Here is a 14,554-nt window from a genome sequence, read left to right as displayed (position 1 = left end):
GACTGAAAAGAAGAAATCAAATCTTATTGTTCTTCCTTCCTTGTATAATTAAATCCAATATCAATCCAATATCAAGCCACGATGTACTATCACTCTGTTTATACAAGCGAAATTTTAATTAATGCCCGATTAAATGTATTGCTATCGGTTCGATTCGCTCAATTAAACGTAAGCTTCTGTTACATGCACGAACGAAACATCGTAGATAGCGGAGAGGATCAGTGGATTTCTACTATACGAAATGCAATTATTAATAAATTATCGGTATTTTATTAATCCTTATCGATATATGTTCCCCGACAAATTCGTATAAACAAAATCGTGCTTCATTTGAGGCGTAAATCGGTCGTATCGATTAAATTTCTAATTAGCGTTAGCCGATTTTCGGGAAAACGACCGTGCTCTTCCAAGAGAATATCTTGTACAACGAATAAACACAGATAATGAAATAACGCAGATTGCCGTTTTCCTCCTTGGATATCTGAATTAAATCAAACGTATTATACGTATGAACGAAACTATATACCATTGATTCAATAATATTACTCGTTATTTTCATCTGTTGCAGCTCACATTGATCACGTGCGAAAGGTGGCTGGTGTGGATCACGTAGGAATAGGCGCCGGCTACGATGGTATCAATCTGTAAGTCTCTCGTGTAATTTTTATTTACAGTTCAATTGCCATTACATTTTTGTTACCCATAAAAATACACTTGGACTGTAGTCGAGACTGTAGAGTCTGTCGTTTGCGATAAATCGTGATAAGGTCACATGGAAAAATACGTACAAGGAACGTGCGAGCTTTAACGAACACATAGCAAATTAGGGTCAGAAAAAAGAAACGAAAGGTGGTAATTTTTTGCCACGTTGTGCCGTTCCCCTTATACCGGTTGCGATTTACGAGATCCAACATGTAGCTACCACAAAGCACGTGCTGTTCTTTTTTTTTTATGTCCGCCCGGGGTGTTGACCACTGCCTCATAAAAGCGTAATACCAAGAGGGTAAGCCGTACAAGTCGCTTTCCGTATGCCAGTTCTTAACCGTGCGCAACGTCTTAGGGAGATTCTGTGTGTTTTGTTGGAAATAGTTTTAACACGTGCAATGCTCCATGCATCGTATATGATAAACAACGTTTGGTTCAGCATTTGGTGCATCACGTGTGATGCGGAAGATATTCTTTTGCGTTACATCCGTGTATTGCTATTTTATGCATGGGTACAGTCGATGTTGAATGAAAACTACATAAAACACGCGTCGAATAAAACTGATACGATAGAACAAAACCGTGTTCATTTGTTGCGAAAAGAATGCATTAAAATTAAGACAAATTATATTTAATACGTCCTTTCCCAAACCATTCTAAGCCACGTATGATTTCTTAGAAAGTTTCTTTACTCGAATCTCCTAGAAAATTGTTGAACTACTTTCTCTTGAACGAAACTATAACACTACGTATGCGCTATACGCTAACGTTATATTGAGAATGGTGGGGAATAATAGAAAAAATATGACGCGATCGATTATACCATAAAACGTATGAATGAAGACTAAAACGATTTAAACAGTGAACGTGTTAATACCATTCTGCGAGAAATTGTTTCACGCAACCCCTGTTTCATTAAAACGAGCGCGCGCCAACGTGCGAGGGGATGGAAGAAGCGATGATATCGAGCGATATGGATATTCGATATTCCATTGATCGAGCGGTACATTGACGCGTCAGTCAATTGTCGTCGCAGCTAATTTCTGCTTACCCGGTTTTAACTCGTGGCGACGTTAATTGTAACAGAAACAGCCGAGCGGCTAGGAATATTCCAGACGGACTAAAAGTAGATTCGCCGGGGATACGGCGCGGCGCTCTATTATCGCGTCGTCTCGTTTTGTTTGCGTTATAACTCGCCGGTAGAAGGTATTTAACAGAGTTTCATCGTCGCTGGAGAAACAAAGGCGCGAAAGGATCGGATGAAACGCGCGACTATCGGCCGACCCTGTTTGCGAGACTGTGACGCATTATACCTGCCCGAGGCTGGAATCAGAGAGCTTGCCATTAAGCTGCGCGAAAAAAAAACCAGAGAGGAAGAGAGAGAGAGAGAGAAAGGGAAAGGGAAAGACGTAACAAACGAAAAAGAGAAAGAAGCACGAAGCAGGGAAATGGGGCAGAAAGAAAGAGCAAGGATGGCAGATGCTAAAAAGTTGTCAGGTTTCGCAAATCCGTTGCGAAAAACACGCGTGGGTGTGGAGTCGCGCAGCTGGAGGGGACTGAAAAACAACGCGAAGCAAGCGGAGCGTGATTTGCACGTCGAACTATAAAAAAAAGATAGAGGGAAGAACAAAAAAATAACAAACGGGAAGAAAAAGGTATCGATCGAACCCGTTTAACCACAACGTTTTCGTACTTTTGTCAGGGAGAACCGAACGCTTCTGGCATACGGATAACACGCTCGAGTTGTCTGCGAACGATCGAACGATTATTAATTGGACAACGAAATTCTTTTGTTCGTGTGTTTGAATTTAAGTTGGGCAATAAAAGGTTAATACGAAATACCTTGGTGTACCTACAGTATGCATAAATATAAATAAAATAACATAATTATAATTAACAAATGTTTGTCGAGTGAGCAATTAAGTTTTAATTATATAACTTCAAAGTAGCGTTTATCCGGTGAAAAATCTTTGGTAGCTGAACCATAAAATTGAACTCGCGTATGCGCTCCATTTGTCTAGGAAAGAGATAGAGGATAACGCTTCTCGCGGATTTCTGTTGGCGAGAGGAATCTCAAGAAGAACTTTGCGTTGAAATGAACGAAAATAATGTACGATTTCTCCTTTTCACGGCGGCGCAAAAAATTCTTAATATTACGCGGGCCAGCGACAATATTAAATTAAAAATTTCATCGGGCTACGTAACAAGAATTCGAGCAACCCGTAGCTACGATTATTCCCCGGATGAAGAACGTAGGTTGAGAATAAAATTTGTTTCATTCGCGCAGCCGTAAGACAGCTAAATGTAATGAATTAATAATTGGAACGTATGTTTAATAGTGTGGAAAATACGAAATCGATTAAAACAATTAGTCCCTCGCGTCTCTATACTCCTTCATCGATTACAACGTTTAAGAGGAAAAAGGGTACTATTAACTGGACCAGAAAATTGGACTATTGAATAATAATGAACTGTAGAAATTTAACGAAGTATCGAAAGTATTATATTTTGTTGAAAAGTTCGGATTCGTTAGTCTGTGGAATTGGAATAAACAACAAAAGAAGCCGTTCCCTTGGTACATTCGATAACCTTATCAAACATTCTTAACTAAGCTAACGAAATAACGATCGATAGCCAGTTAAATAAACTCAAATAAGTGCGACCAATTAATCGCGAGACTTTTATCGATTGTCAGAAAAATAATACCAATGAAAAAATGATCGAGTATATTTTTGAAAAGTTTACCACGGAATAAAGCCAGTATGTAATTCAGGTTTTAGTCGAATAATCGATACGTTAAAAGACATCGCCGTGTAGATCAAAACGCGCGTATTTATTTATTCATTTGAACGAGGAAGAGCAGCTGAATCTGTAATAGATGGACGTGAAACGGAAATACGAAATTGACAGAATTCAATACTTCTCTGTTAATTACGCTAACAGGCAGGCTTTTAAAGAATGTTAAAATTCATATCGCCGTAACGTTCAAACAGAGTTCCCACATACCCTTGTTATTAATTGCGATATCTACGCAAATATAGATATATATACTCAATCATCCAGCGTATAACGGTCTATAAGAGATATTTATTAACACTGTAACAACACGATTAAAAAGTAATTACATGGCTGATGTTCAAACATATAATCTCGTTCGCCTCTTTTGAAGATTATCGTGCTCTGTAGAGAAACGTAAACAAAAAATAGATGTTCTATTTGGATTTCCCACGAACTTTCAACAAAAAGGGAACATTCAAACAGTTCCCTTTTTCCCTTTTATTACCATTCATAAATAACCGGACGCTTTGGTCGATTTGCAACAACAAAATATAAATTGTACCAAATTACCCTTTAACGAACCCAATATAAATTTCAAACGCCTATTAAATAGCGTAGCGCTAATATATTTAACTGTTAATTATAATTTACCGCTTATATAAAGTATTGCTTGCGTTAATACAAGTATCAAAGACAGTCACTTTCTATCAGTTTATCGCCTCGAAGAAACTCTTATACTTCAACGATATAATTCGCTACAATTGCGGACGGTTCGTGGTTTCTAAGAATAGCTGAATGGAAGATAATTAAAAAAAAAAAAATGGAAAACGTCGAAATTACGTCGGTTTCCGTGATTTTACGAACATTCATGTCGTGAATTTTTCGATACGAACCTCTTTGAAGATGATTTGTCATTCGCGTATAAAACGTTTTATTTCTGACGCCGGACTTTAATTTATCGACAATAAAAAAGAGCTTCGGTAATATTGATGGACGATCCCGTACAGTTCGGTGATAACAAATAACAGACTAGTTAGCGAATAATGAATGGTATAAAAGGGATTTGGTAATATTGATCGACGATTTGGTAGTTTGATGACAACAAACAACGGACGAGTTACAGAATAACGTCAAACTTCCATTTTGAAAACACGTTTTATAGCGTGCATCGAGATAACCGCGAATTTTTATTCGCTGACGAATTGATACCGATGAGAGATAAACAGCAAGCGAGCAAATGGAATCCAGCATAATTGTGCTAAATCTGATAATTACCATCAATTATACTGTCCAATAATCCTGCAATCGGCGTAATTAGCATCGATATCGGGAAAGGAAAACGGAAAACAGGGGGGAGAAACGGATCGGTGCCGAATGTATTTTTCTTCTTTCGCGACCGCTCGTTTTGGCGGAGTATCGATCGATCTCTTCGACGTTTCTTCCATTGCAGCCGCTGCTTTTTCCTCTTTCCGCCTTTCATTCTCTCCTATAAATCACTGTCAGATCGGCTGGACGAAATGTATCTTCTGGGTCGAATAGGATTTTTGGTTTCGACGTCAGTCGTCGTCCATAGAACACGGAAGAATGAAAAAAGATGGCCGTGATACAGTTCTGGCGTCCACCGTGAACGCTGGCTTTGTCGAATTTCCTTCTTTTCGTAACGTTCTGCTTGCCTGTATTTTGCGTCATGATATCGGCTCGTCCCGTATCCCGGAAATCGTGCGAATCAGTTCCAATCTCGCTTATAGCCGCCGTTTCCTCTTCTCCAACACGATCACAATCCTTTGTGGCGGAAAGGCGCGCAGAATTGGAAATTTCGCGAATCGTAGCGATACTCGCGTTCACGGTTAGTCGTCGGTAGTGCGACGAAGTGGACGCAACGCGTCCCATACGACTCCGATAAATCTCTGTGACTCAATTTTCTACGGGTAATATTTCATCACCCGTAGTACTTCCCTTTCTTTATCGGCGTGGTCGATTGCCAATCACCAGCGGCGTGCGTAATTGTTATTCGTTGCTTGATTAGAAAAATGAAAAAAGAAACGGTAGAACAAGAAAGGAATGTATGAGGAGAATGAGAAGTAGGAACTGGTAAAATGATTATGGTCTATCGTGGATCGAGCCGATGAAAAATTTCATATCGTAATCGAGCACCGGTACCTGTTCTACTGACGGCTAATATCGATAATACTCGTGCGCCAGAGGCATTGATAACGGTGGCTGATACCGGGCAACGAGGGAAACGTATTTCCCTGGGAAACGATCGCGCCACGTCCACGACGTCGGCCCCGCGTGCTCGTTCACGGTCGTCTCGTAATGACGGACGCACTCGATTTGGAAATTTCCGAGATTGAAACAACGCTCGTGACCGCAGACAGTCGATGTCTGTACACAGTATACAGCTACATAACTGCCAGTTTCAGCCGCGATATGACGCGCTATGAATAAGTCTCTAACCGCTCTTGTTGTACCGACATTGTCAGCAGGTAGCTTTCAACGGTTCTGCAACGCTCGTTGTCGGCCGGTCCTTCTCTGCCGCTCGTTATGACGCGCGTAATGAGAACGTCGAAATTCAGACTGATCCCTTTTAACGCTCTACTCGCTCGTCATTCCTCTAATTCGCCGTGAATATCTGCTGCGTGCGTCACGTCGCGTCGACGCTGTGCCATCGACCATATCGAAATTAGTTAGCCAGCCTTCTGTCACGTCTCTGCCATTTCGAACCACGCGCATCAATTTATTTATTTTCGGCTACCAACATAGCCGAAGGGACAGTCAACAAAGGCAATCGTCGATATGCGTTCGATCGTAACGAGGATATCGACAGGGAAATGTAAAAGAAGCAGTGGAAGACGTAACGCTGTTCCAATTCCGCTTCACGACGACCCAGATAACGCGGTTTAATTGCTAAGTTACCGTAGCGCTGTAATATTGCGAACGAAAAACGAGCCAACCGTCGCGTTTTAACGATTTCGTCGTTAAACATACATTTAATTAAAACGTAAAAAAAAAGAAGGCCACCGTCACAAAACGTTTTTACGCCGAATTGAAAAGATAAAACGTATGAATAGCTCGGGCATGAAACCTGCAAAAAATTGTGTGCACGTGGTAGAGGGTATTAAAATAGGGGAATCGATCGATTTCGGGAGATTCAGGAACTTACTTTTACCGACCTTAATTACGTAGTAATAATCGGAAACGAAAATACGTGTAATCGTTAATTTTTATTATCTGCCCGGCGGCTCATCTGCGCTCATCATCCCAAGTCGTTATAAAAAGAAACGAGTTAGGAGAGCTCGACCTCGTAGCACATTTTCACGTTCGGATCGCTAGGCGGACGAGACTCCTAAAGAGCGAAATCGCCCCCTGACGTTTCTCGCTCTGCGCCAGCCAACGAGCCGCGCTATCATCCGGCCCTGGCTCTATAGTAATTAAAGTAATGAGGAATAAACCGCCCGAGGAGAATTGTAATTTGGAGGAGGGCAGCTCCTTCTCCCGACAAGCTCGTTACCGTTCTTCGGATTTCCGTCGTAACAGCTTTGTTTCGAATGAAAAACTAGCACCGGTGACGTTCGGAATTTCTTCGCTTTTATCTTAACGTTATTAATGTTGCCGCGCCGCGTGTAATTGAATACGAGCGAAAAGTGTGTACAAGCGGAGCCAGAAATCGAATAACCTTACTGAAAGAAAGTATTTGTGTGCGTGTGCAAGTGTGTGTATATATATATGTGTTTATATATATGTGTGTACACATACTTATTGCGGAAAATCGTAGAAAGAAGTTGCTAATTCTTTCGCAAGTGAATTTTTATACGCGTTAAGGGACCTGCCCCGTACTCATGCATTATGAACAAAGGTTATCGCGAGTTTTCTCGGCGTGTACGCTCGCTCGCGCATTAAACGTGAAAAGGATTATTCGTCCAGGACCGGCGTAATAGATTAAACTTCCTCCTAAGAATTACGCGGCGGTAAAATTACTGTAGTAATATGGAGAACGTGAAGTATGCCGGCCTCTTATAAAAGTTTCAAGCAGTTTTCTAATTTAAACTCTCGCCGCGCTTCCCTCGGTTCATTAAAACCCTATTTTATCGCGTGGAAATATTTATGTAAATAGTGATCTCCGGGCTTGTACGAACTTTCCGTCTACCGCCGATGAGGAAAAGCCTTTTATCGAATGTTGATTTAACGCGAGCCGTAAAAAGGAAAAGCCGATATTGAATTCCGTCACAAGAATGCAGTGTATTAATCGAGAGACGATTGAACGTCGACGAAGATATTAACATTAAAATTATCGACCGGTTTATATTGTACATGTAAGCATGATTATGATTCAAATATATAGTGTACGGTACAATATATCGTCGTTTATTTACACTTTGTGTACGAACAAGCGAATGCATAGTTTTGAATATACAAATTCACAATTCAATTTCTGCGGTCTCAACTAACGATGGGAAATAAATTCTTGTAACGTATGCAGTCGTTTCCTTTGTATATTCAGAATAAATTTCACGAGCCAAAGAAGGAACAATTGAATGCAATATAGAAATAACATAGACAAAACGCACACGCGTGTCCGATTTTAATTCTTCAGCCATCAATTTCTATTATTTAAAACCGATAGAAACAGTTAAAGGGGATAACTAAGGTACTTGCATTAATTATCAGAACTACTCGATTATCCGAATTATCTTCTTCCATAATCTACTCGAATAAACGAGATCCTATTGCATAAAGTAAAATAATACCTACATATGTATAATGATAATTTTATCGCAATAGAAGTTAATATTAATTTTGCCATAACCTTTTACATATTTTTAATGTGAATTATAGAAACAAGCGAACCTAAGTTTGGTAATCCTAGTGTTATCAATCGATGAAGATTTTCACGAAACTGCGTTATGATCTATCCTTTTCAGGACACCGGCAGGCTTGGAAGACGTTAGCAAGTATCCGGAGTTATTCGCAGAACTATTGGCGCGTGGATGGTTGGAAAAGGACATTCAGAAGTTAGCAGGCCTGAATCTCATTCGTGTGTTCAAAGCGGTAGAGAAGGTAAACGTCCTACGATAAAATCATCTTATATATATCCATAAGTATGAGCACGATACAACGACAATTGATCTAAATTTCGAAGAACTATACGCATATATGCGATTCTTCGATCTGAACCTCATTGGAACCCTTTGACATGAAGCACCTATTGAGTTGGCAACCAAGTGATTGCGGATTTTGTCGTTAGGTGGTATTGACAAAATCCGCAATCATTTAGTTGCCAACCCAATAGATAAGCTAAAATCTAATTCCGGAATCATTTTTAGTATGCGACCGAATAAAGACACGAAACATTCCAAACTAGCTGACAATTTCTAAAGATTTTAATAATGCTCCAACGATCTGTCACATTTATCTCGATTCTCTGTCAGTGTCCTAATACTTACGAACGAAGACTTACTCCTATCGCATGACTCGTACCGCCAAATACGAAGGAATCAGAAGTGAAAAATCAGTAGGACGATAGCCGACTGGTAGCCTGGTCTCTGGCGCGAAATAACCGTTGGTCCTGAACCAGGTTAGCCGAGTCGACCAATATCGGATTTAATAAAGCACACAAATCATGCATTCGCCGGTGCATCGTCGAGAGAGACGGCTGGACCGCGCGTACACTCACCGACGATTTTTGTTCTCTTGGAGTCCTGCCAATCCCAGAACCAGCTGGCTCGATTCTCCACCTACCAAAACCACCATCCCTCTTCCATGATTTGTACCGATTTACCGTGTGCACGCACACGTGTACGTATCGCGTATACCGGAGATCATATGTTCTTTACCTGCGTTTTCTAACACGCTACCCTGCCACGCGATAACGTTTATCCGAGTTTCAGAGATAAAGAAACGACCGACGGAGGAAAGTAAGGCAGAAAACCGACAAATTTGCGATCAGGGATATTTGCAGAGAAATTGAGACCGAGAGAAAATGACGACTTCTCCGAAGCTTATTTAGGAACTTCGATCGTGTCGTTCGTGAAAGCTGTCAAATTTGTCACATGTAGCTACGAGATTTATTTCTGTTCCATAATTCAGTGATATTCTCGGTGTTTGTACATTTCCAGTTGAAACTTGTACGCAGGTACACCACTTCCTTAATTGCATTTATAAAAATATGAATCTACATAAACATCGAGACACTATCTATCGTTTGTAATTTATAATATCGAGTAACGAGTCACATACAGTTTTCTATGTGCGACAAGCAAACGAGTAGAAGATAAATAATTCGTATAACGTCCCGACGTGACAGGTAAAATCGCTTTTCCATGGCGTATCTCTCCCGTTCTTTTGACGTCGTATCGCGTTCTCTACGTTTCGCTACTGCATCGTAGAGTCCTCGCATAACGGAAAAGCCCAAAGTAAACTAATTCGCTGTATGAACAACGTGTACCGGAGTATGTTTTAACAGAACATTAGTGGAATTACACAAAAGCGTGTAATGCGGGAAATTACGCGTACAAATAGTGTCGGTTATTTGACAACCCTCGACGTGGCCGTCACTGAAATTATAACGATAATTTAATCGCGATCCTCTCACCGTCCACACAACGAAACACTGGCCAAAGCGGATTTCGTTAATACGCAAAAGTAACGTGGAACACGGTGGTAGAGTCAGGGCGATACGTTGAAAACTGACAAACGATTTTACCTCGGCGAACGAAGCGAAACGAATCGCTTGCTTTTCGACGAGATTCATGAAGGGGAAAGATGAGAGTTTCCATCGATCCAATTAAACGTTTCGCTCGCGGAAATTTGTACTAGACTCCGGGAAAAGCAAATTATCCGCACAATGAAGCACGGTTTCCAGCAGAACGATCACTCGTGTTTCGTTAGAACACGGTTACCTACGAATGCAACTCCTTGGACCTGACAGGTGACGTTAATTCATACATCGACGTACAAAACGAAACAAGCTTCATCTGTAAGTACGTGTTCCTTTAAGCACGTACCTATATCTATCTCTCGCTGTGTTACCAAACATGTCACAAACGACAATGGCTTGAACGATTTTAATTCTCTGCTCCTTGTTGCGAATAGATGTTTCTCCACGTAGAATCCACCGGATTTCGGACTGTTCGTTACCGAAAGCGAGAATTGTCGTAATTGTTAAAACAATAGACGGGTCTACCGTACATCTGGGGACTCGACCGACGCACGAAACACCGTTGGTTGGAATTGAATCTCAACGTTGTTCCTCTGGGGCGAGCACAAAATTCGGGATTACGTCGATCTTCTGTATCTGTTGTACCTTAGAATTCTTAGAAAGACGAAGAAACGCAGCTGCAGACGTATCGTCTACGATATGAACACCGCGCGAAGAAGGTGGTCGGGAAATTGAGACTGGTCCTGAGACGCGATTGCTTTACGAGCGGCATTGTCTCTCGTTAATTGCATCCCGAGAATCGAGGTGTGAAACACAGTTGTTTCCCGAAACAAGAAGCTTCGAGACATCGGCGAGATAAAGTCTGAAGGAGAATTAAGAGCAAACTAGCTGGCAGCGACGCGACGTAACGAATTCTGACAGAGGACGATCAAATAAGAAGAAGTTAAGTGCGGTTGGATAATTACGAGAAAGCCTTCGCGCCGCTTAATACATTTTCATGTAACCACCGGGCAACGTTTCTCCTTCTAAATCGATAAAATCGTCCAACACGTTAAAAATATACGACGTTTGGTGCGTTATCTCGCGCACGGCTTATGATCTCGAAGGTCGTAAGTCAGCGGACGACCGACGATACGTTTCAGCCTGTTCAGAAATATAATAAGAGAGCCTATTATCATCGGTCGAAGGTAAAGAAATACGGGAACGAGGCGCGTTTGATTAAAAACATTGTGAATTTATGAACGATAACTTCGACGAAACGGGTCTTGGCCCCTACCTACGAATCATCTCGTCGTCCATTAACATTTTAATTTCCCCGACAATTCTACGGAGTGGTCTACGACGGCGAACGTTTCGTGGTCGTGCACCGACGAGGGAGAGAATTCAATTTAAAGATAAAACGTACGCGGACCATGAAAAAACGACCGTGTATTACGACCGAAGCGCGTTCGTAACGTGGACGAACGATGCTTTATGACGGTGCAGCGCAAGATACGAACCACGAGACCGACGACAAAACTAGATTTGATTAGGGCAGTTGAAATGGTCGAGTGTACGCTGGAAAGTCATTTTCTTTCCGACTTTTTGAATTCTCCGCGAGCAACAGATATCGCTTCATTTTTTGTCCCGTTTATTCGAAATTTATTCGACCAAAATATTCGAGGACAAATACAAAAGACACAGAACGGTGGTTGGCACGAAATAAATGAGAATCTCGGTATTTTACAGCCTCGGTGACGTTGCCGCTTCTAGTATCTTTATTTTTATCCTTCACGTTCTCGTAGATTCCGTTCACGGGCAGATCGGTTAAAGGATAGTATCACGTTGACCTACAAAATGAAACAGCGATCGCGATGTTGGAAAGGGCCTCCTCCCGATGGAAACGCGCAGACCTCGTTCGAACGAACGATTGCCGTTAAACGATTAAAAGGCAAAAACACGAGCACGCTGAATGGAGAAAATAAATTTTTAAAAAAGACAGGGAAAGGGACAGGGGGTGTAGGTGAAAAAAAAGTTGTGAACATCGGTAACGCGTTCGCCGAACGTTACCACGGCCGAAAGCTTCGGCTGGACTGTAATGGCCGTGGAAGGTTAATGGGCTTACCGAAAATTGATGGTGGCTGTACAGAGTCGCACGGAATACGTGCACCGCGAACTTTTTCCCTCGGCATCCTCGGCTTTCACTATACACCTTCTTCCGCATTCCCTTTTTCTTCTCGACCGACGATCGTGCCCCGACCGTGATTTTTCCTCAGAATATTTGCAACGCCATGCGCACCCTACGACCACGATTACATTTTCCTTCCCTGCCTTCCTTCTTTAACGTTCGCCTCCTTTCGGCTGCTCCGCCTTTCACCGACTCGAAGCACCGTGAAAATTGATTGACTGTTTCTCCGGGATCGACGATATCGAGTTTACGCGAGCAGCAAAAAACTTCCATTTACTCGAGAAAATTTGCTTTCACGTTGCTTAAAACCGTGTAATATTTAATTTCTTACGTTATGCCGCTACATGGACAACAACGTAACAATCAATCATTTCATCCTTCGTTCCTTTTCCTTTCTTTTTTCTTTTTCTATGTTCTTTCAGTTCTCGCTGACGAAATCGAAATCGAAATGGAAACAGAGTGTCTGTGTTTGCAGGTTCGAGACGACATGGCTGCGGATGGCATCGAACCCTTGGAAGAGGAAATTCCGTACGAGGATATAATCGGTCGAGATTACTGCCGTTACAACATGAAACGACTGATGGGTCCTTAGCCACTGCGAATCAGCTCCGAGGATGGTCGATGGTTGGAAAAAGGAAGAAAGGGGGCAATAGCGTAAGCAGCGAAACAATCGTCGCAGCAGCAAAGAGGGAAACACTCTGTCGAAGTGTTCCAGCTCGTGAAACCTCGCGCCAGCTTACGACGACTCGAGCTCCTCGACTCTTCGCTCTTTTGATCTTTTTCCCCGTGCCATCCGCGACTCTCGGACGCGAACGTAAGTAAATAGGCAAACTCGATTTCCTTGGAAGATTCCCGAGTCGCGAGACACGAGTATTCGCAGACAATGTCGAGTGAAGCGACTGGTGAAAGGGTAGAAGAGCTCGATCGCGCGATTGTATTTCGTCACGGTGGAACGACGTTTCTTCCTTTATAGCAGAACGAATGGCTTGTTGCGAGATAACGATGTACGCGTCTGTATAAAAGGACGAGCGTCTCTACGACTTTTGAAGACCAAGACACGTATTCTCGTGTGTCGAACGTTTAAAGATTTAAGATCAGCCATAATCGATGTGTTTAATTTGCACTCAACGATATTTTCGTCGATGCTGGAACCAAAACCGCGCGTTCTAGTCAATATAATAATTATATTATGTATAAATATGTACACATAACGATCGATCTCGCGAACGACTGACACCGATCGTCACACGACGGTGACTATTACTAATCGAGTGAATGACTGCTTCAATGTGTTCTATTGTGCGTGCGTGTACGTATGCGTGTACGAGAGAAAGAGAACTAACGATGTTTGTACATATGGTACCTGAAGTCGATGAACATATTGACCCTCCTATAGAGCAAACCGACCAGACGTAATTTCATCGAGAAAAGATTGAATCGTGACGAGATCAAAAAATCAAAGAGAACGAATTAGATAAAATTTCGGTTAAGAAAGAATGGAGAACTTACGTTTCATCGAGTAGCGTTCGCCTCGATTTGAAAGATTTTAATGGCCGGTTTGATCAGACTGTCACAGAGGGAACTAGATACGAAGTTATGCTCGAGGGAGCCTAAAAAAAAAAAAAAAAGAAAAACGTTGACAAAGTCAACGAGTGCGCTTCGTGGCGCACGCCACGAGAGAGAGAACTTTCCTACGATTTTGCACGATCGAAGTTGACGTCGACGTGCGCGTCGATGCGTTATCATCACAATTGACTTTTTTCGAACGCGTCTCAATTCATTGTAATCGACACATTAAGGCTCGTATATTCTAACTAACGCACCGAGTAAATATCCTTTCTTAACGATGTTTTTACACTAAACTTTTAATATAGCCAGATTTTAAAAAACGAACGAGCATGGAGCAAAAAAGATAGAAAGAAACGCGAAGAGCGATAAAAACAAGTCGAAGACGTACTATCAACTTCCCTCGTGCCACCGCAATCCATCTGATCGTTAATTTTATGTAAATCTGCGCGTCGTTTCAAACTTATGCCATTTATGTTCTGATCTAAAAAGAAACGCAAGAAAAAGAAGAAAAAACAATCGTAAGACTTGTTTCGTATCGATCGATTTAACGATCATTCGTGTGCAAGTAGTCAAGATCAACGAAGCGCCAGCCTCGTGAGTATATCCTAACATTTCAAACGTTACCGATACCAGAAATAAATCGACGGCAAATCGAAATACGGTCGTTGTTTAACTGA

The 14,554-nt window shown here is 41.7% G+C and overlaps 1 protein-coding gene across 4 annotated transcripts in view; it reads left to right on the top strand.

Annotated features, from left to right (window-relative positions):
- Positions 1–14,554, top strand: part of LOC117236798 (dipeptidase 1) — a 76,506-nt gene extending 61,952 nt beyond the window's left edge. For all 4 annotated transcript variants that reach the window (XM_033500069.1, XM_033500067.1, XM_033500068.1 and 1 more), the window contains exons 9-11: positions 569–644; positions 8,406–8,541; positions 12,784–14,554. In XM_033500069.1, the coding sequence (XP_033355960.1) occupies positions 569–644; positions 8,406–8,541; positions 12,784–12,900 (329 nt within the window). In that variant the 3' untranslated portion in view covers positions 12,901–14,554. The remainder of the gene's footprint in view (positions 1–568; positions 645–8,405; positions 8,542–12,783) is intronic.

Source organism: Bombus vosnesenskii, unplaced genomic scaffold (assembly GCF_011952255.1).
Source record: "Bombus vosnesenskii isolate JDL3184/JDL3185 unplaced genomic scaffold, Bvos_JDL3184-5_v1.1 scf7180000013352, whole genome shotgun sequence".
Lineage (NCBI taxonomy): Eukaryota > Metazoa > Arthropoda > Insecta > Hymenoptera > Apidae > Bombus > Bombus vosnesenskii.
This window is presented reverse-complemented; position numbering and strand designations above follow the sequence as displayed.